At 36.2% G+C, this 25,327-nt stretch overlaps 1 protein-coding gene and 1 non-coding gene across 2 annotated transcripts; one reads left to right on the forward strand and one right to left on the reverse strand.

The window, feature by feature from the left end:
* Positions 1 to 18,582: 18,582 nt before the first annotated feature.
* On the reverse strand, positions 18,583 to 18,690 carry LOC112099442. Its single transcript, XR_002906243.1, has one exon. It is a non-coding gene; the product is annotated as a small nucleolar RNA R71 (small nucleolar RNA).
* A 1,339-nt stretch (positions 18,691 to 20,029) lies between these two features.
* LOC112099060 lies at positions 20,030 to 20,488 on the forward strand. The gene has a single exon (XM_024186161.1). The coding sequence runs from the start codon at positions 20,030 to 20,032 to the stop codon at positions 20,486 to 20,488; it is 459 nt and encodes a 152-aa protein (XP_024041929.1).
* The last annotated feature ends 4,839 nt before the right edge of the window (positions 20,489 to 25,327 follow it).

Here is a 25,327-nt window from a genome sequence, read left to right on the forward strand (position 1 = left end):
GAAATAGCCTAAAAAATGTCTGTCTTAGTAGAGCATATTAGAGCAATACTTGATTTTAGATTGGGTTTCCTGAGTTGGGTTTAACTTGATTTGAAAAGAGTCATGCTTAATCTAAAATTAGTGATGAACTAGATATAGAGATTCACCTTGCATGGTAACTAAAATCTAAAACGTGTAATGTTATATCTAATGTTAGCATAACAATTGGTCACTGTTAAGTTGTGTTTAGGTATAAGACATCCAACATGCGACAGTTGAGGATATATAAGGATTTTACCTAGTGCTGTAGTAAATCGAGCCAAACATTAGAAAAACAGTCCAAACCATTAAGTGCGTTTAATCACTCAACTACTTCATTCCCCTTGGTTATCCTTATAATTGTTGTGTTAATTTACTTTATTGCATCTTTCTTATTGCATATTTATTTTAATTAGTTCATTAGTTTAATAATTTGCTTTAATTCTAATTGAGAATAAAAATTGCATTGACAAGAATTGTTGTAGCAATTCCCATAACAACAATGCCTATGGAGACGATCTTGAATACTTATTATTATATTACTTATTGTGTACAGTTGCACATTGACACTAAAAGCATTAGAAAATCTACAACAGGTTTTTGGCACCGTTGCCGAGGATTGGTGCTTATTGTGATTTGTGAAATCAATTTTAGGTGGTGCAAGATTTTTAATTTTCTTTGTGTTTACTGTGTTTCCAGAAGTGCTCTGGCAACCCTTGCATGCGCAAATACAAACCTATTGAATTCTAATTTCATATAGAGATTGAAAGAACTGTAAGGAGATTGAGGAAAGAGAATAAGAATTCAAAAGCTGTTGTAGCAATGGATGATTTGCAAGATATGGGAAACTTGAATCCTCACGGAGAAATAAAACCAGTGAATGGCCAAGAAGGTTAAGATGAGCAGAATATTCAGGGACAACCAGGGAACAACAACATTATCTACATGATAGATGATAGAGACAGGGCTATTAGAGACTATGTCGTGTTGATCCCTCAATTTATACATCCTAGAATAGTTAGACTTGAAGTGCAAGCTGCCAATTTCAAGCTGAGCATTACAACCGCATCCTTGTTTCTTTTCTAGATTCTTTCATAAATAAATCTCTCATATCTTTCTTATGAAATTCCTGCTTACGACAAATAGACATCCTTGAGGACATTTCACCAGGTCTATTTTTTCTTAGAGAATGTCTCTTTTCTGATACTAATTTTGATTTTGAGTGCATACTTATTGTAGAAATCATACACTAACTACTTAGATTCAAATTTCATTCCAAGCCCACGCCATCCATCTAAATCACTCAAGCGTTCTAAAGTTATAACAATAAGCATGGAACAATACAAAAGACAAGTAAAGAAGACAAAAAATAGGAGCAAATGAACAGAGAAAAAAAATTGAAATTAATAATAATTGTTAAAAAAAACAAATCTAATGAATTAAAATAAATATGCAATCTAATGAAAAGTTCTTAAAAAAAAAATAAAGCAAAATCTACATCATAATTTGCATGAAAAACCAAATAAAAATGCAATTCTTATTGTTGCTTTTCTCCAATTTTTTTTTTTTTTTACAATTTTCCACAAATTAGCGTTAAAGTAGAAATTAGAAGATTTGAGAGGCAGAGAATTTGCAGGGAAAAACTTGACAATTTGTCAAACATGAGTTTAAAGGTCAATTTAGGTAAAATTAATTAAAACAAAATCTCAACTATTCAATTTCTTTAATAACAAATGTCAAATGGATTATTGAAAGCTTAGGAGAAGCTATAAGATAAAATGAATAGAAGAGAATCCGACTCCTTTTGGAATTGGCTACATTACTATAAAGGTTTACTTTATACCAAGTGTTTCAGCACCACTCGGCCTTTGGTAGAGTGGTGGACTGCTTGCTCTCACATTTGTGAGAGCAGCGGTTAGTGGCGAGACAGCTGGCTGTTTGCATCTTTGGTGTGTTTGAAAACAAAATAATTATGTGCAGAAATCTCTAGCGATCATGTAAAAATGTAATTTTTATGTATGATATAATTTTAATAAAATGATTTTTATAGTAAATATTGGTGAATTTTCAAAAAAAAGAAATTATTGTTTTTTCATTGCCGAGCCTATGCTTAGCCCGGAACGGGATTGAAAAATTTAAGTCTACTTTTCAACTTTTTTGCCATCCTAATGGCAACCACACAACTTTCAAATCATGTAATAATTAGAAGATTAATTGTATCTATTAGAAAATGCACATCGAAAACCATTCACATGGATGTCATCTAGTAAAGATATTAATATCTCTTGTGTGAAAATAAGAGATTTATTATTCAAACCTCGTTAGCATAGATAGGGAAGAAATAGATTGTCGTTAGGCTAAACGATAATAACAAATAAATTATATGTACTAGAAAATACATATCAACCCACAAATTAGCAGTAGATGATAGAAAATAACTAACGCAAAAGATGGTAAGTGATAGATAATTTATCCGTCTACATCATTGTCACTCATTTTTTACAAAAGTTTTCCTATCATGAGTTTATGATCATTTTTAACACTCATACATATGTGAACACAATTGTTTATTCAGAAATTCAAAATTATTTGAATTTACACTTCTTCTTTTTAATTTTTGGTAGGAAAATTGAATTGTTAATTTACAAATTTTTTATTCAATTTTTCGTAGGAAATTGATAATATTTTTTTGTACGAAAGTTCAAATAATTTGGTTTATATTAGCGGATAAATATAATAATTTTGTGACAGAATTTATGATGAGTATATTCTGTCACAAAGTGTTGATTTTTTTAGAAAAATAATATTATAATAATTATTATAATTAATTTATGAAATCCTGTTTTACAAATTTAATTAATTTATAAAAAGAACAGTTAACATTAAGTAACGTCCATTTGTTCCTGTGAGTTAATCTCAAAGTACATTCAATATCCATTGTGATTGCCATCAATACATAACTTAAATCATCTAAAATTCACAAAACCATCCCAAAGTATGAGAACTATATTCTACTAAAGCAACAGTCAAATTCCAATAAAAAAACAATTAAAGTCCAGCCACCAAGCTAAGTTACCTAACAAAACTTCCAAAGGTTAGTACAAATGTTCCAATAATAAGACATCCAACAAATCTTGTAGCAACAATACCATCTTCCACCAACAGATGTTATGGAAAAGTGCAACACTCAATATTCTAACCACATATCCAACAACACTTCAACCCAGTTACTTGAAAATAGCAAGTCAACAACAACCTACTTTATGCTATATCAATCAAAATACCCAATGTCATTAGATGTATAACGTCTACACTGGAATCTTGAATAACAACCATTACAGGTTGATATTACAACATTACTTTCAACAAATTCTAACAACTAATAAGAAGGTGCATCTACAGATTCATACTCATATTAACCATTTTGCTAATGTAATAAGAATGTTAGAAAAGTGGTTAGCCCACTCTAAAGTAACCTTATCTAATTCCACTGAAGTGTAAGTTTTGTTTCCGTTAAACAATTAATCATAAGATTAATTTCCTCAAACTTAAGAAATAATGATGCATACATTGAATAAAATAATTTATAATATGTCATGATCAACTTACATTGTTCATTAACAAACTAATGTCTGCCATTATGTCCTTCATGTACCCTCAAACATAATAGCCATATTCTACATTTCTTATTTGTTTTGGAGCCTATTCACACTAAACAAAAAATGTTGTTCACAAAGCCATCTATTTTAGTTAAGAAATATTTGTTAGAGATTGAGTCAGTATTTCAAAATACCAATATCCCACATTACTTAGATAAGAGAGCATTAGTTGGTTTATATATAGAAACCAAATATAGTGTGGTAAAAAGGCTATAAAGAGGAGGCCCACGCACACGAAACTAAGCCTAAGAGAAGGGCCCATTCTAGTAATCTTTTAACTGGGCACTCACGCCCAATAACTCACGTGTAGGGGGACCCCCTAGGAGGGTGTCGTGTATATGCGTGAGCTTGACCACCTTTTACGTTTTGCCCTTCTTTTTAATTTTATTTATTTTTAATTCGAATTAAATTGGGATTTATTATTTAAAGAGCTGATCATAGCATGCAGTGATTCTTTTAGAAAGTGCTATTGATAACTCTATGAAATGAGAGTTATTACAACAATTCTAAACTTAAATCAAGATCACTTAGAGAGTAAATGAGGTGTTTTTATTATATTTTGGTTATATTTTGCATAAACATTCATTTTAGTGAGTCTTAATAAGTTTTGCTTGAATTAAAGTAATTTGTGCTCAAAACGCATAATTATAGGTTTTCAGAAGTTTATAATTCATGAAGGGATGCTGAGATATTAGACCAGTAAGAGGAGGAAAGAATATTGCCACAAAAGAAGTTAAGCACAACTGAGAACAGTGCGGTATTCTAGCTGTTGTCAGTGCAACCATTGTTGTAGCAATACTAGAGCACTGAGGGAGAAAATTTAGCGCGGGTCAGCTGCAGAATTGCGATCTGCAGTTTCCTAATTTAACTCATGCACACCCGAGACCTTTGTTTACCCTAGTTTTTAGTTATAAAAGGAGGCGCGCACCATATAAAAAGGCAGTAAGAAATTATCATTAAAGACTTTAGAGAGAAAAAGAAGAAGAAGATCAGAATTTAAGAGGACGGCTTCAGCAGCATTGAAAAATCCCGCAGAATTATTTGGATTTACTTTTTGCCGTTCTTAACTTATATCTTTCTTCTTTCTTCGTCTGATTTAATGTATCCCGTGAACAATACTTTATCTTAATTTAAGTTTCCTGGATTAAGTTTATTTTGAATCCCATAAGGGCTATACTTGAAGTTAAGATTTGTGACACACTAGACATAGGTACTCACCTTGTAGGGTGGAGAGACTAAAGGGTCATAAGGTGATGCCATAGGTAGAATAGCAACTGGTCATTGCTAATATACTTAAGGGTAGAGAGTTCCAATACGCGACAGCTGATGATTCAGATTAATTCTACCCAGTACTGTAGCAATTACTGTAACAACTGGTGTAACTTGATGAAAAGCAGTCAGCCCATAAAGAGAGTTTGATCATTCAACTACCGTATTCTCAATTAAATTTTAGACACATTTAATTTAGTTTATTTCATTACTGCATTGTTTTATTTAATTCTTTCACAATTATCAATTTCGATAGAACCTACTTTACATTTGTTAACTTCGGACTTAAGTTAGATTGTGATTGTTGTAGCATTGCTAGTGACATCAATCCCTGTGGAGACGATCTTGAATATTCATCACTTTATTACTTGTTGTGTAAACTTGCACATTGGCATCAATAGCATTTGATTATAAAAATTTACCAACAAGTTTTTGGCGCCGTCGCCGGGGATTGATTGTTTATTTTTGAAGTGTGAAGTAAATCTTAATAATGTCAATTTGATTTGATTTATTTTATTTATTGGCAAATCAACACTTGCATGCACAAAGACAGATCTGTTGTATTCCAATTTGATCCTAAGATTGAAAGGACTGTTAAGAGACTATGAAGAGAACAAAGGAATTCAAAAATTGTTTCAAGCATGGATAACTTGTAGGATGTGGGAAATTTGGACCCTCACGGGCCCTTACAACCAGTCAACATTCAAGAAGAGTAGAATGAACATGCTAACCAGAGACAGCCAGACAACAACAACATTATTTACATGGCTGATGTTGTGCAAATTTTAATGTACTCGCAAGCGCACGAATCTATTGTAGTATAGACTAATGGTGACGAGTGTCGATCCCACGAGGAGGTGGATTTTAATTGTGTAGAATTAATTTTGTAAATGGGTGATTGGATTTATGGTGGAAATGATTTGGAACATGCTAAAACTTAAATTAAAATGGTGAGAATAAATTCTAAAATTGGTATTGAAATGGCGAGAATAAATTGACGAGAATTATATTGAAATGACGTACTTGGGTATCTGGATCCGTATCAACATGCATCATGGGCTAAATAATCCGTATTAATGCCAATTAAATCATGAGGGGGGAATCCACACCTCATGAACCACGCTCTAATCAATATGGTGCTAAGGGCTTATCGTGCCAAATAATAATAACCTTGTACCAGAGGGCCGGTGAAACCAAGGCGGTACTAGACAAGAATATTATTATTTGTCGACGAGAAGTCAAAACATCCACAAAAACTAGAGGGGAAGAGAAAATAAATTTACCAAATTAAGCCCATGACACATGTTGAGACTTCACCTTCAACCCAAGCTCGAACGGAAATTAGCTACTCATAATTGAACTAGGGGCAAAATGGAAATTTATTAAAATACGAAGAAAATACAAGATGGAGAGGGAATTACAGAAAATGGATCCCAAAAATGGATTCAGAGATATCAAATTAGGGGGGGGAGGCCCCCTTTTTATAGATACATGGAGTAAATCATGGCCATCGGATTAAAAACAGTTTGGACGCTCAGGATTGCGCCACGTCATCAGTCAACAGTCCACGGTTTGACCACGCGGATGAACAGTAACACGGTTTGACCCGACTTTGAACAGTAACGCGGTTTGACCCGGATGAACAGTAACGCGGTTTGGTTGAAAATAATCCTGTGTGATGCATGCACCGTACGCGAGATTTTTCGTCCACTGATATGCTGCCACGTCACCATCAACAGTACATAATCAGTCAATGCCACATCATCGGTCAATGCCACGTCATCATCCGTCTATGTGAACAGTGTCGTGAACAGTAACGTATACAGTACAGTGTCGTGAATAGTACCGTACATGTGAATAGTGCCATTTTTCCTTTTATGCTCCTCCTAAGGTTTTCGACCGTCCTGAGTTCAAAAGTGATGTCCGTTTTGCCGTCTGATCTCTCCTTTATTGTGAAATGACTATAATGCCCCTAAAATACATAAAATACTTAATTAAAATAAAACACATGTAATTAAATCACAAGAAGGTTAAATATATAAAAGTAAGGGTTGTTAGTAAGACTTAAAATGTAAAATGACGGTTTTCTCCTTTATAAATATGCATTTTCTAACACTCAACACACCCCCCAACCAGCTTATTGCTAGTCCCTAGCAAATAAAGCGAAAACAAAATTCAAATTCAATATATATTTTTTTTTAATAGAAACACTCGTATTTATTCCATCAGATTAATGATAGCAATCAAATAAAAGTATAAGCATTATCTCCAGTCTAAAGCAACATCACACCCACATCAACCATCCACATGAATTAGCCCAGTAGACTTTGTTTTAGCTACTCTCAAGAATGACATGTCAAACCCCAAAATCTCACTGGAAGTAGTGACACTCTCACAAATAAATTAATCCCAATAAAAATAGTCACTCCAATGAATGGTAATTGAGAGAGAAAATAATAAAGAAGTGATATCACATGCTCTCACCAAGATGAAATAAATATGCCCTCAGCTTAGAAATAATACGATCTCAAGTCAAATAAAATGTTAGTCAACCCACTTTATTTATCTTTTTTTTTTTTAATTATGCATCACTACATCGTTTTAGCCCATATAACTAGCTTCTACTTCAAACTATAGTTCCCTAAAATCAAGAAGGACTTTTATTAGGACGAAACGTAGGCTAGGGACATGGCTAACAAAGAAGGAAAATAAAGAAAACAAAGTGTATGTTTGAGAAAAATGCAGAGAATTTTTTTTTTTTTTTGGAAGTTGCAAGGTGGATTTCACCTATTTTTATTCTTTTGAAACAACAACTTTTGTTTTTGTTTTTGTTTTTTTTTTTTGCTTTTATTTGGCATAACTTCACTGAACAAAATAATTATTTACATTTTCTCAAACATAAATAGGTGATGGAACTTATAAGATATCGGGTAATACTCCAAATCGGAGTGGGTCAAGATGATAAGTTGACAAAGAAAAGGTTTTTTTTTTTTTTAAAGGCTCAAAAGGGTTAACTATGGATATTAAATAAAAGGGATGGCTTGAAAGGCTCAAACGGATCAAAGATGGCCTCTCCATCGTCTTTTAGGGCTCTAAATAATCTTCCATATCTACTAGTTAGATGGGCCTCCAAATGTAGCAACACACTCTTTTTTCTTTTTTTTTTATTTTACAATTTTTTTTTAAGGGTTAACTCAAAAGTAATTTAGAGATCGTGTATAAAATAATAAACTGCTAAGCTGTATAAAGAGTGGGCAAAAGGGTTATTCTCCAAGAAAAATAATAGGCTCAAAAACTCACTTGGTACTTATTATGACATGTTCATTCCTTCAAGCAACTCACATTTGTCTCCGACATCAACATGTAAAGTAGCAAACATAGCGTAACATCACTTAAGACCAAAGATAATACAAATACTAAAATTTGAAATTAATCATGTCATCCAATGTTAAAACAAATCACACATTTTTTTTTTTAAACATCATTCTACCCCCCAACCTATTCTAAACATGAAAGGAAAATATGCATGCAGAAATGTGAAAATGATGTATAAAAACTAATTAGAAAAGTTACACGTAAAATGATAGAAAACGAAAATGATTTTTTTTTTTAAAAGAAGATGCGTTTCTAGAGGAACTACACTCCATATTCAGCCATCTTCGACTCAAAAGTTGGAAAATGTATATTTATAGAGGAGAAATTAAAGAAGAAAAATAAACATAAACACATAATAAAGAAAAAGAAAATGTCTGAATTTTTTTTTTTTTGAATTTTTTTTTTCAAACAATGAAGATGCGTTTCTAGAGTAACTACACTCCATATTCAGCCATCTTCAACACAAAAAGTTAGCAACAGTTAGTTTCTACAACAAAAAATTAGTAAAAACTTAACCAAAATTTCACAATTGTCGACTATTCCCTCCCCCCAACCAGAACGAAACATTGTCCTCAATGTTTGAAATGAAAGAAGTAGAGTTTAGAAGACATCACCTGGGTGGTGCAACACAGAAGAAAATATTTACAGGCGGAGAGTTAAATCTAATTTGTACTTCTTACTGCGGCTACTGTTACCATCATTATTTGGACGCTCCAACACAAAGGTCCAGGGGTCTGGCTCCGGTCGATAAGCTTGTAACATATCAAGTAGCTCATTAGCAGTGTGAGCACAAATAAAGAGTTTTTTCACATTAGCGGGAATGAAATAGTTTTTTATTGCATGGTTAAGAAATGCGATAAAGCCATCATAAAAGTTATTGACATTTAACAAACCGATAGGTTTCTGGTGGATGTGCAGATGGGCCCAAGATGTTAGTGTGATAAGTGCCTCTAGTGTTGCAAGATCTCCTGGAAGGAAAATAAAAGCATCAGCATAATTAAGCATTTCAGTTATTCTTTCTTGCATACCTGAGACGACTAACTCTTCTCCAGTTGATGAGTCAGACGAACTGCCCAAAGGTTTTAGGGCTCTTGGGATGATGCCTAACACTTGACTTCCTCTGATAAAAGCTGCTTCTGAGACCATTTTGGATAACCCTCGGTTACCTCCTCCATACACCAAGTGTAATTTTCTCGCTGCTATGCTTCGACCAAGATCTATGGCTGCCTCAACGAACTCTTTATGTTTGCCATAGGTAAAACCGGAAAGCACACAAATGTTCTTGAATTGTCTATTGGGAGTAGCTGCCATTGCGATACTTCTAAAAAATAATTTGTGAGTGCTTGACAAAAGATATCACATTTAAGAGTCTTGGTGATAGTGGGTCATGGTTGTGTATGAGGTAATATGTCAGTGTCAAATAACGCGTAAAGCACGTGCTCGCAAGTCAAAAAGAAAACAGTAAAAAGGAAAAAGCAAACAGTAATAAAATTATTAAAGACAATAATGCAAACAATAAGACAATAGTGAAATAAAATAACAATAAAGTAAAAGGATATTTACAGGTAGTTGCGACTGTGGCTCACATCTTCCTCTGGTTTTACGTCCAGAAACGGCTTGAACGCCCTCTATGGGTCGAGGATAGGCTTCCTATCCAGTTTTCTTATAAACTGGCAAACAGGGTCGTTTATAGTCAGATTCCCGAGACTATATCGTGCATGCTCTTTCTGGAATAATGGCCATAACTGGAGAATCGCTCCTTGCACATATCCACTGGGATGCGTTTCAAGAGACAAAAGGATATCATCCAATGACTCCTTATTCAAGCCATCCCTAATGAATTGAATCTTATCTTCCCTGTTATCAGACACCATTCCTAAAGAACATGGGTTTTTATTGCAACTCATTCTGGCACACTTATGACAAGCAACAGAAATTCTTCGAGCTCGTCGTTTTCTTGCATAATTTCCTTTACCACAACCAGGCATGTATGCAATAAATTTTGGAGGTAACTCACCTGCCAATCGTACTTTAGCCTCGATTAACCAACGGATGTCAGCAGGTATGTTATTCCTCATGAGTAATCGCATGCGTTCGGACCGAGCTTTATAGATCGTAAGGAGGGCATTCTGAGGAAGTGAAGGGAATCGCTTGTGAAGTTTCGCTAGAATCTCGTTTTTGTCCATACCTTCGCCTCAGAATATCAGTTATTATGGGAAACTGAAGTAACCGACTTGATTGTCACGGAGTACCGTTATCCGCCACTTCACCGGGGTAACAAACTAAAGCACACAAATAGAAAAACAAATTAAAACACACAAAGAAAATTAAAATCGTCCTCTTATTGAATTTACCTCAAGCTCCAACTGGATGTCGTAAACACTTCTCTCAATGTCTCTGAGTTGGTGTTCTAAACCCTCAACATAGGCTACTAACTCTGGTGGTTGTAGAGTCCAAATGCGATGTGTTTTACAAAATTGAATTTGTCTTTTGAGATGAGTTTTGACACGTTGAAGTGGTTTAAGAATGTTCAGGAGGAACGGTCTAAGTATGAGACTCATGATTAACAATGATAAGAGAAAACTTAATGGTAAAATAAACACACTTATGCAAAAACAATTTCAATTAGCAAAAGAATAATAATAAAAAGAAAGAAAGAAAAATCGAATCAACGAAAAGAGAAAAAAAAAATCAATTCAAATTTGGTGGGTCACTCAAATTTATTTCGGTGTCTTCTTCATGTGGTTGGTACTCTAGATATGGCTTTAATCTTTGACCATTAACTTTAAACGTGACACCATTCTTTGGGTCTTTAATTTCAATTGCCCCATGTGGAAAAACAGTATGAACAATAAAGGGACCAGACCAACGAGAGCGTAACTTACCTGGGAATAGGTGCAAGCGAGAATTGAATAAAAGCACTTTCTGACCTGGAGTGAACGATTTTCTCATAATTTGCTTATCATGGAAGACTTTCATTCGTTGCTTGTAAATCTTGGCATTTTCGTACGCGTCATTGCGAATTTCTTCAAGTTCTGCCAGCTGTAATCTTCTTTCTGAGCTGGCTTGCTGCATGTCAAAATTGAATTTCTTGATGGCCCAATATGCACGATGCTCGAGTTCCACAGGTAGGTGGCAAGCTTTTCCATACACTAGCCTGTAGGGTGACATCCCAATCGGGGTCTTGAAAGCCGTTCTATATGCCCATAATGCATCATCAAGTCTTAATGACCAATCTTTCCTGTCTGGCCTCACCGTCTTTTCTAATATGTGCTTTATTTCTCGATTGGAGATCTCAACTTGGCCACTGGTTTGCGGATGATACGGGGTCGCCACTTTGTGTGTGATTGAATACTTTGTCAAAAGTGCTTTGAATGCTTTGTTACAAAAGTGGGCACCACCATCACTGATTATTGCTCGAGGGAATCCAAAGCGTGAAACAATGTTGCTTTTCAAAAATGCTATCACCACCTTGTGATCATTGGTCCTACATGGAATAGCTTCTACCCATTTTGATACATAGTCAACAGCAACCAATATGTATTGATGGCCAAAAGAAGGGGGAAAGGGTCCCATGAAGTCGATACCCCATACGTAAAAAATCTCAACCACTAAAATTGGATTTAGTGGCATCATGTTCCTTCGTGTAATGCTCCCCATTCGTTGACACCTATCACATGAAGAACAAAAAGTGTAAGCGTCTCGAAATAGTGTTGGCCAATAGAAACCACATTGTAAAACTTTAGTCGCTGTTTTCTTAGCACTGAAATGGCCTCCACAAGCTTGTTCATGGCATAATGAAAGGATATTCTGAATTTCATTTTCTGGGACACATCGTCTAACAATTTGGTCTGCACAATACTTGAACAAATACGGGTCATCCCAAAAGAAATTCTTTATTTCCGCAAAGAATTTGATCTTGTCTTGCTTGGTCCAATGCTCTGGAAGTTTACCTGTAACAAGATAATTAACTATATCAGCATACCAAGGTAATACTTCCACATTCATTAATTGTTCATCTGGAAATGACTCATTCAATGGTAATGATTCTGTAATTGTGTCAAAATGGAGACGAGAGAGGTGGTCCGCCACAACATTTTCTGTCCCTTTCTTATCTTTGAATTCCAAGTCAAACTCCTGCAAAAGTAACACCCAACGAATTAGTCTGGCTTTTGCATCTTTCTTTGTGAGAAGATATTTAAGAGCAGCATGATCTGTGAATATAATTATTTTACAACCAATGAGATAAGATCGAAATTTTTCTAATGCAAACACTACTGCTAGCATTTCTTTTTCAGTAGTTGAATAGTTCAACTGTGCATCATTTAATGTCATACTAGCATAGTAAATAACATGGGGAATTCGATCAACTCTTTGTCCTAATACTGCTCCTACTGCATAATCAGATGCATCACACATGAGCTCAAATGGTAATTTCCAGTTCGGGGCCTGAATGATGGGTGATGATGTCAACAACTGTTTTAATTTTTCAAACGCCATAAGACATGAATCATTAAAGATAAAAGGTACATCCTTAGCAAGTAAATTGCATAAGGGTCTAGAAACTTTGCTAAAATCTTTAATGAAACGTCTATAGAAACCAGCATGCCCAAGGAAAGATCTTACTTCTCTGACTGTTTTGGGTGGAGGAAGATTAGAAATGAGATCCACCTTGGCTTTGTCAACCTCAATACCTTTACTCGAAATGATGTGACCGAGAACAATACCTTGTTTTACCATAAAATGGCATTTCTCCCAATTTAAGACCAAGTTCTTCTCGATACATCTCTGCAGAACTAGTGTTAGATGATGTAAACATTGATCAAATGAATCACCAAAGACAGAAAAGTCATCCATAAAGACTTCAAGAAATCGTTCAACCATATCAGAAAAAATGCTTAGCATGCATCGTTGAAATGTAGCAGGTGCATTACATAATCCAAATGGCATTCTCCTATATGCAAATGTGCCAAAAGGGCAAGTGAAAGTAGTTTTCTCTTGATCTTTTGGTGCTATGGGAATCTGATTATATCCTGAGTAGCCATCTAGAAAGCAATAAAATTCATGGCCTGCTAATCTATCAAGCATTTGATCAATAAATGGTAAAGGAAAATGGTCTTTACGTGTGACAGAATTCAACTTTCTATAATCAATGCATACACGCCATCCTGTAGTTACTCTAGTGGGTATCAATTCATTATCAGCATTCGTAACTACTGTGACTCCTGACTTTTTGGGGACAACTTGTACAGGACTGACCCATGAACTATCAGAAATTGGATAAATGATACCTGCATCTAATAGCTTAAGGACTTCAGTTCTAACAACTTCTTTCATGTTAGGATTTAACCGACGTTGCATCTCCCTAGTAGTTTTAGCATTTTCATCAAGGTGAATGTAATGCATGCAGTCTACTGGGTTTATACCTTTAATGTCTGCTATGGTCCATCCTAATGCCCCTTTGTGCTCTTTCAAAACATCCAACAACTTACCTTTTTGTTCGTCATTGAGGGATGCTGAGATGATTACCGGTAGAGTACTTTCTTCTCCCAAAAACGCATATTCCAAAGTGTTGGGCAATGGTTTGAGCTCGAGTTTCGGTGGTGATTCTGATGATGGAATGAGTTGCTTCTCTGATGGTGCTAGTTGCTCAACTCTTGACTTCCATTTATTAGTGTCCATAGATGGTGCTGAGTCAAGCAGGGCATTGACCTCATCAACCGATCTGTCAATATCAAAATCAAAACCAAAGTGAGTTAAACATGTTTGTAAAGGATCATCACTAAGGTTTGAAAGAAAAGTGTTATCAACTAATGCTTCGATTAAATCCACATCAACAATTCCATCATCTGCACTGTGAGGTTGTTTGGCAATGTTGAAGATGTTCAGCTCCATATTCATGTTGCCGAAGGACAACTGCATATTTCCAGTTCTACATTGAATGTGAGCATCCGCAGTTGCCAAGAAAGGTCGGCCTAGAATAATGGGGATGTGCTTCCTTGAATCCTGTATTGGTTGAGTGTCAATTACAATGAAGTCAACAGGAAAATAAAATTTGTCTACCTGGATAAGCACGTCCTCCACAATACCACGAGGTATTTTTGTGGACCGATCTGCAAGTTGTAACACCACTGGAGTTGGGTGTAATTCTCCCAGTCCAAGTTTCACAAACACAGAGTAAGGCAATAAATTTACACTAGCTCCTAAATCCAACAAAGCATTCTCAATTGTGTGGTTCCCTATACTACATGAGATAGTGGGGGAGCCTGGGTCTTTGCATTTTAAAGGAATTTTATGTTGGAGTATAGAACTAACGTTTTCTGTTAAAAATGCCTTCTTTTGAACATGCATGTTTCTCTTTTTAGTACAAAGGTCTTTAAGAAACTTGGCATAAGATGGAACTTGTTTAATAGCATCAAGCAAAGGGATGTTAACACTTACCTGTTTGAAGATTTCAAGAATCTCACCTGTGGATTTTCCCTTTTTTCCTTTCGCTAACCTCTGAGGAAATGGAGCTTTGGGAACATATTCTTGTGGGTTGGTTTCTTCTTTCTCCTCCGGTGATGAGTCATCAACATTCACAGGTACAATTTGATTTTCTTTTGTCACTGGCATCTCCACCTTGTTGTCGACTTCTTTTCCTTTTCGCAAGGTCATTACTGCTTTGACATCTCCATGCTGTTGTGGTGAACTGGTACTTGCTTCATGTACTCCTTTAGGATTAGGCACTGGTTGACTTGGAAACTTACCTTTCTCAACGGTCATTGCCAAGGTCTGAACTGAAGAAGCAAGTTGTCCCACCATCTTCTCGAGGCTTGAAACTGATTGGGCTTGTGAATTGAAGCCTGCTCTCAACTCATTTCGTAGTCCATCAATGGTGCGATTCTGTTGCTCAATCGTGGAGTGAGTAACATTCTTGAAATTTTGGAATGCATCCTCCCATGGTCTGGGTTGAGAGTAGTTCTGGTTCTGATTGTATGGTCTGAATGGGGGCTGAGAGGCTTGAGGAACTTGAGGAATTTGTTGCATTGGTGGAGCTGGAGCTGCTGGTCCATTCTGTTGGAATCCTTGAGACCATGAAAAATTGGGGTGGTCTCTCCATCCAGGGTTATATGTGTTGGAGTATGGGTTGTAATTTGATGGCTTTCTCATTACACCTATGGCATTGGCTTGATCTGAGTATGAGTCATGGTCATGTGGTTCTGTTGATTTTGCAGTCGATAACGATGCTATTTGTCGAGCAAGACCTTCAACCATCTCCTTGACTTCTTTGATTCCCGAAGTTGACTCGCCAATTTGAACCTCATTCACTCCTTTAATTCTTCTAGTATTCCTGAGTGATCGACTCCGTTGTTGGGAATTATCCGCTTGTCGCTGGAAGAATTCCCAAATCTCTGATGCACTTTTTGACATTAGCTCTCCTCCACTTGTTGCCATTAGCCATTCTTGCACATTCGGCAATAATCCCTCCAAGAAGTATTGGCATTGGTGCCATTTCTCGTACCCATGATGTGGACACTTCAAGAGTAGCCCATTGAATCGCTCCCAAGTTTCGAAAAATTGCTCGTCTTCTCTCTGGGTAAACTCTGAGATTTCCCTGCGAATAGCATTGGTTTTATGCACTGGGAAATATTTATTCAAAAATTTCGTTACCATTTGTTCCCATGATGAAATGCTATTGGCAGGCAATGTATTAAGCCATGAACGAGCTCTATCCTTTAAAGAAAATGGGAATAGTCTAAGTTTAACATCATCGTCTGAAAAATTTTCATATTTAAAAGTTTGACAAATGGCATGAAAATCATTCAGATGATTATATGGATCCTCATTTTCTAGGCCATAAAATGTGGGGAGACAATTTAGCACACTAGGTTTTAATTCGAAACTCCTAGCAGCTACATTTGGGTATCTTATGCATGATGTACTCAAATTAGCTAAGGGACTGAAGTAGTCCTTAAATGGCCTCTCTTGTGGTTGCAAATCCATTTCAAATTTATTTTTAATGTGCTTTTGTGTGCGAAGTGTTTTTTCTAATTCAAGGTCTATAGGTTCAAGATTAGGTAATAATGACCTACGACCATGCATGCAAAATAAATAAAATAAAAATAAAGATGCAAACAAAACAAAAAATAAAGATGGGAACAAAACAAATAAAAATAAAGAAGAGGGAGAAATTACGATACTAACCTTATTGCGCTATTACAACCTTTCTATAAAAATACACAAAAATAAATACGTGAAAGAAATTAACTAAAAATTAAATTAATAAGATAAACAAAAAAAAATTACAAAGAAAAATAAATGGAAAATTAAATTACAGAATTTTAAAGAAGAGAAAAAGAAAAGAAATACTAACCTTTAAATGTAGATTCACTTTTTTTTTCTTTTTTTTTTAATTTAATAAAAAAAATACAAGAAAACAAATAAAAGAAATTATTCAAAAAAAATTAATTCTATGAATTAAAATTACTTACCTCCCCGGCAACGGCGCCAAAAACTTGTAGTGCAAATTTTAATGTACTCGCAAGCGCACGAATCTATTGTAGTATAGACTAATGGTGACGAGTGTCGATCCCACGAGGAGGTGGATTTTAATTGTGTAGAATTAATTTTGTAAATGGGTGATTGGATTTATGGTGGAAATGATTTGGAACATGCTAAAACTTAAATTAAAATGGTGAGAATAAATTCTAAAATTGGTATTGAAATGGCGAGAATAAATTGACGAGAATTATATTGAAATGACGTACTTGGGTATCTGGATCCGTATCAACATGCATCATGGGCTAAATAATCCGTATTAATGCCAATTAAATCATGAGGGGGGAATCCACACCTCATGAACCACGCTCTAATCAATATGGTGCTAAGGGCTTATCGTGCCAAATAATAATAACCTTGTACTAGGGGGCCGGTGAAACCAAGGCGGTACTAGACAAGAATATTATTATTTGTCGACGAGAAGTCAAAACATCCACAAAAACTAGAGGGGAAGAGAAAATAAATTTACCAAATTAAGCCCATGACACATGTTGAGACTTCACCTTCAACCCAAGCTCGAACGGAAATTAGCTACTCATAATTGAACTAGGGGCAAAATGGAAATTTATTAAAATACGAAGAAAATACAAGATGGAGAGGGAATTACAGAAAATGGATCCCAAAAATGGATTCAGAGATATCAAATTAGGGGGGGGAGGCCCCCTTTTTATAGATACATGGAGTAAATCATGGCCATCGGATTAAAAACAGTTTGGACGCTCAGGATTGCGCCACGTCATCAGTCAACAGTCCACGGTTTGACCACGCGGATGAACAGTAACACGGTTTGACCCGACTTTGAACAGTAACGCGGTTTGACCCGGATGAACAGTAACGCGGTTTGGTTGAAAATAATCCTGTGTGATGCATGCACCGTACGCGAGATTTTTCGTCCACTGATATGCTGCCACGTCACCATCAACAGTACATAAGAATTTTAGTCCAACAGGATCGTGACACCTCATCAGTCAATGCCACATCATCGGTCAATGCCACGTCATCATCCGTCTATGTGAACAGTGTCGTGAACAGTAACGTATACAGTACCGTACACGTGAATAGTACCGTACATGTGAATAGTGCCATTTTTCCTTTTATGCTCCTCCTAAGGTTTTCGACCGTCCTGAGTTCAAAAGTGATGTCCGTTTTGCCGTCTGATCTCTCCTTTATTGTGAAATGACTATAATGCCCCTAAAATACATAAAATACTTAATTAAAATAAAACACATGTAATTAAATCACAAGAAAGTTAAATATATAAAAGTAAGGGTTGTTAGTAAGACTTAAAATGTAAAATGACGGTTTTCTCCTTTATAAATATGCATTTTCTAACACTCAACAGCTGATGACAGGGACAGAGCTATTAAAGATTATGTTGTGTTAACTCCTCAAGTTGTACACCCTGGGATAATTAGACCTGAAGTAGAAGCCACGAACTTTGAACTGAAGCCAATGATATTTCAGATGTTGCAGACAGTAGGTTAATTCAATGGATTGCCAAATGAAGATCCTCACCTCCATCTTAAGTTGTTCTTGAAAGTGAGTAATGCTTTCAAGATTGTTGGAGCAACCCAAGATGCTTTAAGACTGAGGCTTTTTCCTTACTCCTTAAGAGATCGAGCAAGAGCATGTTAAATTTGTTACCATCTGATTCCATCACTACATGGAATGAGTTGGTTGATAAATTCTTAATGAAATGTTTCCCACTGATAAAAAATGCAAAATTACGGAATGAGATTACTTCTTTCCATCAACTTAAAGATGAGAATTTGTATGAGGCTTGGGAAAGATTCAAAGAACTGCTTAGAAGGTGTCCTCATCATGGCATTCCTTGCTGCATACAATTGGAAACTTTCTATAATGGGTTGAATCCTAGTACAAGATTGATGGTGGGTGCTTCTGCAAATGGAGCTTTGTTATTCAAATCTTACACTGAAACTTATGAAATTCTGGAGAGAATTGCCAACAATAATTATCAGTAGCCATCAACCAGGCAACTAGTAACAAGAGGAGCAGTAAGGGTACATGACATAGATGCAATTAGTGTTTTATCAGCACAAATAACCTCATTGACTAACATGGTAAAAGCCATGACATCTGCTCCAGCAGCAGTAAAGCAAGTTGCTGAACTTTCTTGCATATACTGTGGTGAAGAACATCACTTTGATAATTGTCCTGAAAATCCAGTATCAGTAAACTATGTGGGTAATTTCAATCGACAACTTCAAAACAACCCATATTCAAATACTTATAACCCTGGATGGAAGCAACACCTAAATTTTTCATGGAGCAATCAGAATCGAAATGCTCCAACATTGAATGGACAAAATAGGAACATTCAACCACTTGATTTTTATCAGCAGAGTCAAGGGCAAAAACATATCAGTCAGGATCCAATCACTTCACTAGAAGCACTGATTAAGGAATACATTGCAAAGAATGAAGCAATTGTGCAGAGTTAAGCTGTATTCTTGAGGAACCTAGAGAACCAAATGGGACAACTTGCCACAGTAATGAGTAGCAAAACTCAATGAAGCTTACCTAGCAACAATAGAAGATCCTAAAAGAGATGGCAAAGTAATTAACTTAAGATCTGGAAAGAATGTTGATATCCCTGTTGATGTGACTAAAAAGGGGCAGGAACTTAATTCCTCACAAAAACCTGGAGAACCAAATGGGACAACTTGCCACAGCAATGAGTAGCAGAACTCAATGAAGCTTACCTAGCAACAATAGAAGATCCCAGAAGAGAGGGCAAAGAACACTACAAAGTAATTAACTTAAGATCTGAAAAGAATGTTGATATCCCTGTTGATGTGACTAAAAAAGGGCTGGAACTTAATTCCTCACAAAAACCACCTCAAGATGGAAGCAAGTTACAACAACCCAACCATCAAGACACTGGTGACAGAGACCAAGCTGCAGCAACTATGGAAGGAACTCAACCAATACATGCTGAAAAAGAAGTTGCAACACCAGTAGCCACAACCGACAACAAACCAAACAAGCATAATTTGGCACCTCTTGAAGCAACCCAATAGTTTAGGCATCCACCCCCTTTCCCACAGAGATTCCAGAAGCAAAGACAAGACAAGCAGTTTAGTAAATTTTTGGAAGTGCTGAAACAATTACACATCAACATACCTTTTGTGGAAGCCTTGGAGCAAATGCCTAATTATGTGAAATTTCTAAAAGACATCTTAACACGAAAGAGAAGGTTGAGAGAATTTGAAACTATTGCTTTAACACAGAAAAGCAGTCATATGCTCCAAAGTAAGATACCTACAAAATTGAAGGATCCAGGAAGTTTTACAATACCATGTTCCATTGGAACTACGTACACTAGCAGAGCACTTTATGACTTGGAAGCCAGTATTAATTTGATGCCATTGTTTGTATTTAAGCAGTTGGTAGTAAGGGAATGCAGGCCAACCACAATCACCCTGCAATTAGCTGACAGATCTCATGTATATCCTGAAGGAAAACTTGAGGATGTACTGGTGAAGGTTGACAAATTCATCTTCCTAGTAGACTTCATTATACTAGACTTTGAGGCTGATAAAGAGGTACCTATTATACTTGGAAGACATTTCTTAGCACCTGAGAAAACTCTGATAGATGTCTAGTGTGATAAGTGCCTCTAGTGTTGCAAGATCTCCTAGAAGGAAAATAAAAGCATCATCATGATTAAGCATTTCAGTTATTCTTTCTTGCATACCTGAGACGACTAACTCTTCTCCAGTTGATGAGTCAGACGAACTGCCCAATGGTTTTCAGACTCTGGGGATGATGCCTAACACTTGACTTCCTCTGATAAAAGCTGCTTCTGAGACCATTTTTGATAACCCTCGGTTACCTCCTCCATACACCAAGTGTAATTTTCTCTCTGCTATACTTCGACCAAGATCGATGGTTGCCTCAACGAACTCTTTATGTTTGCCATATGTAAATTCAGAAAGCACACAAATGTTCTTGAATTGTCTATTGGGAGTAGCTGCCATTGTGATACTTCTCAAAAACAATTTGTGAGTGCTTGACAAAAAAGAAATCGCATTTAAGAATCTTGGTGACAGTGGATCACAGTTGTGTATGAGGTAACATGTCAGTGTCAAATAACGCGTAAAGCACGTGGCTCGCTAGTAAAAAGGAAACAGTAAAAGGGAAAAAGCGAACAGTAATAAGGAAAAAGCAAACAGTAATAAAATTATTAAAGATAATAATGCACACAATAAAACAATTAGTGAAATAAAATAACAGTAAAGTAAAAGGATATTTACAGGTAGTTGCGACTGTAGCTCACATCTTCCTCTGGTTTTACGTCCAGAAACGGCTTGAACGCCCTCTATGGGTCGATGATAGGCTTCCCATCCAGTTTTCTTATAAACTGGCAAACAGGGTCGTTTATAGTCAGATTCCCGAAACTATATCGTGCATGCTCTTTTTGGAATAATGGCCATAACTGGAGAATCGCTCCTTGCACATATCCATTAGGATGCGTTTCAAGAGACAAAAGGATATCATCCAATGACTCCTTATTCAAGCCATCCCTAATGAATTGAATCTTATCTTCCCTGTTATCAGACACCATTCCTAAAGAACATGGGTGTTTATTGCAACTCATTCTGGCACACTTATGACAAGCAACAGAAATTCTTCGAGCTCGTCGTTTTCTTGCATAATTTCCTTTACCACAACCAGGCATGTATGCAATAAATTTTGGAGGTAACTCACCTGCCGATCATACTTTAGCCTCGATTAACCAACGGATGTCAGCAGGTATGTTATTCCTCATGAGTAATCGCATGCGTTCGGACTGAGCTTTATAGATCGTAAGGAGGGCATTCTGAGGAAGTGAAGGGAATCGCTTGTGAAGCTTCACTAGAATCTCGTTTCGGTCCATACTTTCGCCTCAGAATATCAGTTATTATGGGAAACTGAAGTAACCGACTTGATTGTCACGGAGTACCGTTATCCGCCACTTTACCGGGGTAACAAACTAAAGCACACAAACAGAAAAACAAATTAGAACACACAAAGAAAATTAAAATCGTCCTCTTATTGAATTTACCTCAAGCTCCAACTGGATGTCGTAAACACTTCTCTCAATGTCTCAGAGTTGGCTTTCTAAACCCTCAACATAGGCTACTAACTCTGGTGGTTGTAGAGCCCAAATGCGATGTGTTTTACAAAATTGAATCTGCCTTTTGAGATGAGTTTTGACACGTTGAAGTGGTTTAAGAATGTTCAGGAGGAACGGTCTAAGTAAGGTACTCATGATTAAAAATGATAAGAGAAAACTTAATAGTTAAACAAACACACTTATGCAAAAATAATTTCAATTAGCAAAAGAATAATATAAAGAAAGAAAAAAAATCAAATCACCGAAAAAAAAAATCAATTCAAATCTAGTGGGTCACTCAAATTTATTTCGGTGTTTTCTCCATGTGGTTGGTATTCTAGATATGGCTTTAATCTTTGACCATTAACTTTAAACGTGACACCGTTCTTTGGGTCCTTAATTTCAATTGCTCCATGTGGAAAAACAGTATGTACAATAAATGGGCCAGACCAACGAGAGCGCAATTTACCTGGGAATAGGTGCAAGCGAGAATTGAATAAAAGCACTTTCTGACCTGGAGTGAAAGATTTTCTCATAATTTGCTTGTCATGAAAGACTTTCATTCGTTGCTTGTAAATCTTGGCATTTTCGTATGCGTCATTGCGAATTTCTTCAAGTTCTCCCAGCTGTAATCTTCTTTCTGAGCTGGCTTGCTGCATGTCAAACTTGAATTTCTTGATGGCCCAATATGCACGATGCTCGAGTTCCACAGGTAGGTGGCAAGCTTTTCCATACACTAGCCTGTAGGGTGACATCCCAATCGGGGTCTTGAAAGCCGTTCTGTATACCCATAATGCATCATCAAGTCTTAATGACCAATCTTTCTTGTCTGACCTCACCGTTTTTTCTAATATGTGCTTTATTTCTCGATTGGATATCTCAACTTGGCCACTGGTTTGCGGATGATAAGGGGTTGCCACTTTGTGTGTGATTGAATACTTTGTCAAAAGAGTTTTGAATGCTTTGTTACAAAAGTGGGCACCACCATCACTGATTATTGCTCGAGGGAATCCAAATCTTGAGACAATGTTGCTTTTCAAAAATGCTATCACTACCTTGTGATCATTGGTCCTACATGGAATTTCTTCTACCCATTTCGATACGTAGTCAACAGCAACCAATATGTATTAATGGCCAAAAGAAGGGGGAAAGGGTCCTATGAAGTCGATACCCCATACATCAAAAATCTCAACCACTAAAATTGGATTTAGTGACATCATGTTCCTTCGTGTAAGACTCCCCATTCATTGACACCTATCACATGAAGAACAGAAAGTGTAAGCATCTCGAAAATAGTTGGCCAATAAAAACCACATTGTAAAATTTTAGTTGCTGTTTTCTTAGCACTGAAATGGCCTCCACAAGCTTGTTTATGGCAGAATGAAATAATATTCTGAATTTCATTTTCTGGGACACATCGTCTAACAATTTGGTCAGCACAATACTTGAACAAATACGGGTCATCCCAAAAGAAATTCTTTATCTCTGCAAAGAATTTAGCCTTATCTTGCTTGGTCCAATGCTCTGGAAGTTTACCTGTAACAAGATAATTAATTATATCAGCATACCAAGGTAATACTTCCACACTCATTAATCGTTAATCTGGAAATGACTCATTCAATATTAATGGCTCTGTAATCGTGTCAAAATGGAGACGAGAGAGGTGGTCCGCCACAACATTTTCTGTCCCTTTCTTATCTTTGAATTCCAAGTCAAATTCCTGCAAAAGTAACACCCAACGAATTAGTCTAGCTTTTGCATCTTTCTTTGTGAGAAGATATTTAAGAGCAGCATGATCTGTGAATATAATTATTTTACAACCAATGAGATAAGATCGAAATTTCTCTAATGCAAACACTACTGCTAGCATTTCTTTTTCAGTAGTTGAATAATTCAACTGTGCATCATTCAATGTCATACTAGCATAGTAAATAATGTGGGGAATTCGATCAACTCTTTGTCCTAATACTGCTCCTACTGCATAATCAGATGCATCACACATGAGCTCAAATGGTAAGCTCCAATTTGGGGGCTGAATGATGGGTGATGATGTCAACAACTGCTTTAGTTTTTCAAATGCCACAAGACATGAATCATCAAAGATAAAAGGTACATCCTTAGCAAGTAAATTGCATAAGGGTCTAGAAACTTTGCTAAAATCTTTAATGAAACGTCTATAGAAACCAGCATGCCTAAGGAAAGATCTTACTTCTCTGACTTTTTTGGGTGGAGGAAGATTAGAAATGAGATCCACCTTGGCTTTGTCAACCTCAATACCTTTGCTCGAAATGATGTGACCAAGAACAATACCTTGTTTTACCATAAAATGGCATTTCTCTCAATTTAAGACCAAGTTCTTCTCGATACATCTCTGCAGAACTAGTGTTAGATGATGTAAACATTGATCAAACGAATTACCAAAGATAGAAAAGTCATCCATAAAGACTTCAAGGAATCGTTCAACCATATCAGAAAAAATGCTCAACATGCATCGTTGAAATGTAGCAGGTGTATTACATAATCCAAATGGCATTCTCCTATATGCAAATGTGCCAAAAGGGCAAGTGAAAGTAGTTTTCTCTTGATCTTTTGGTGCTATGGGAATCTGATTATATCTTGAGTAGCCATCTAGAAAGCAATAAAATTCATGGCCTGCTAATCTATCAAGCATTTGATCAATAAATGGTAAAGGAAAATGGTCTTTACGTGTGACAGAATTCAACTTTCTATAATCAATGCATACACGCCATCCTGTAGTTACTCTAGTGGGTATCAATTCATTATCAGCATTCGTAACTACTGTGACTCCTAACTTTTTGGGGACAACTTGCACATGACTGACCCATGAACTATCAAAAATTGGGTAAATGATACCTGCATCTAATAGCTTAAGGACTTCAGTTCTAACAACTTCTTTCATGTTAGGATTTAACCGACGTTGCATCTCCCTAGTAGTTTTAGCATTTTCATCAAGGTGAATGTAATGCATGCAGTCTACTGGGTTTATACCTTTAATGTCTGCTATGGTCCATCCTAATGCTCCTTTGTGCTCTTTCAAAACATCCAACAACTTACCTTTTTGTTCGTCATTAAGGGATGCTGAGATGATTACCGGTAGAGTACTTTCTTCTCCCAAAAATGCATATTCCAATGTGTTGGGTAATGGTTTGAGCTCGAGTTTCGGTGGTGATTCTGATGATGGGATGAGTTTCTTCTCTGATGGTGCTAGTTGTTCAACTCTTGACTTCCATTTATTAGTGTCCATAGATGGTGCTGAGTCAAGCAGGGCGTTGACCTCATCAACCGATCTGTCAATATCAAAATCAAAACCAAAGTGAGTTAAACA

Source organism: Citrus clementina, unplaced genomic scaffold, assembly GCF_000493195.1.
Source record: "Citrus clementina cultivar Clemenules unplaced genomic scaffold, Citrus_clementina_v1.0 scaffold_4, whole genome shotgun sequence".
NCBI lineage: Eukaryota > Viridiplantae > Streptophyta > Magnoliopsida > Sapindales > Rutaceae > Citrus > Citrus x clementina.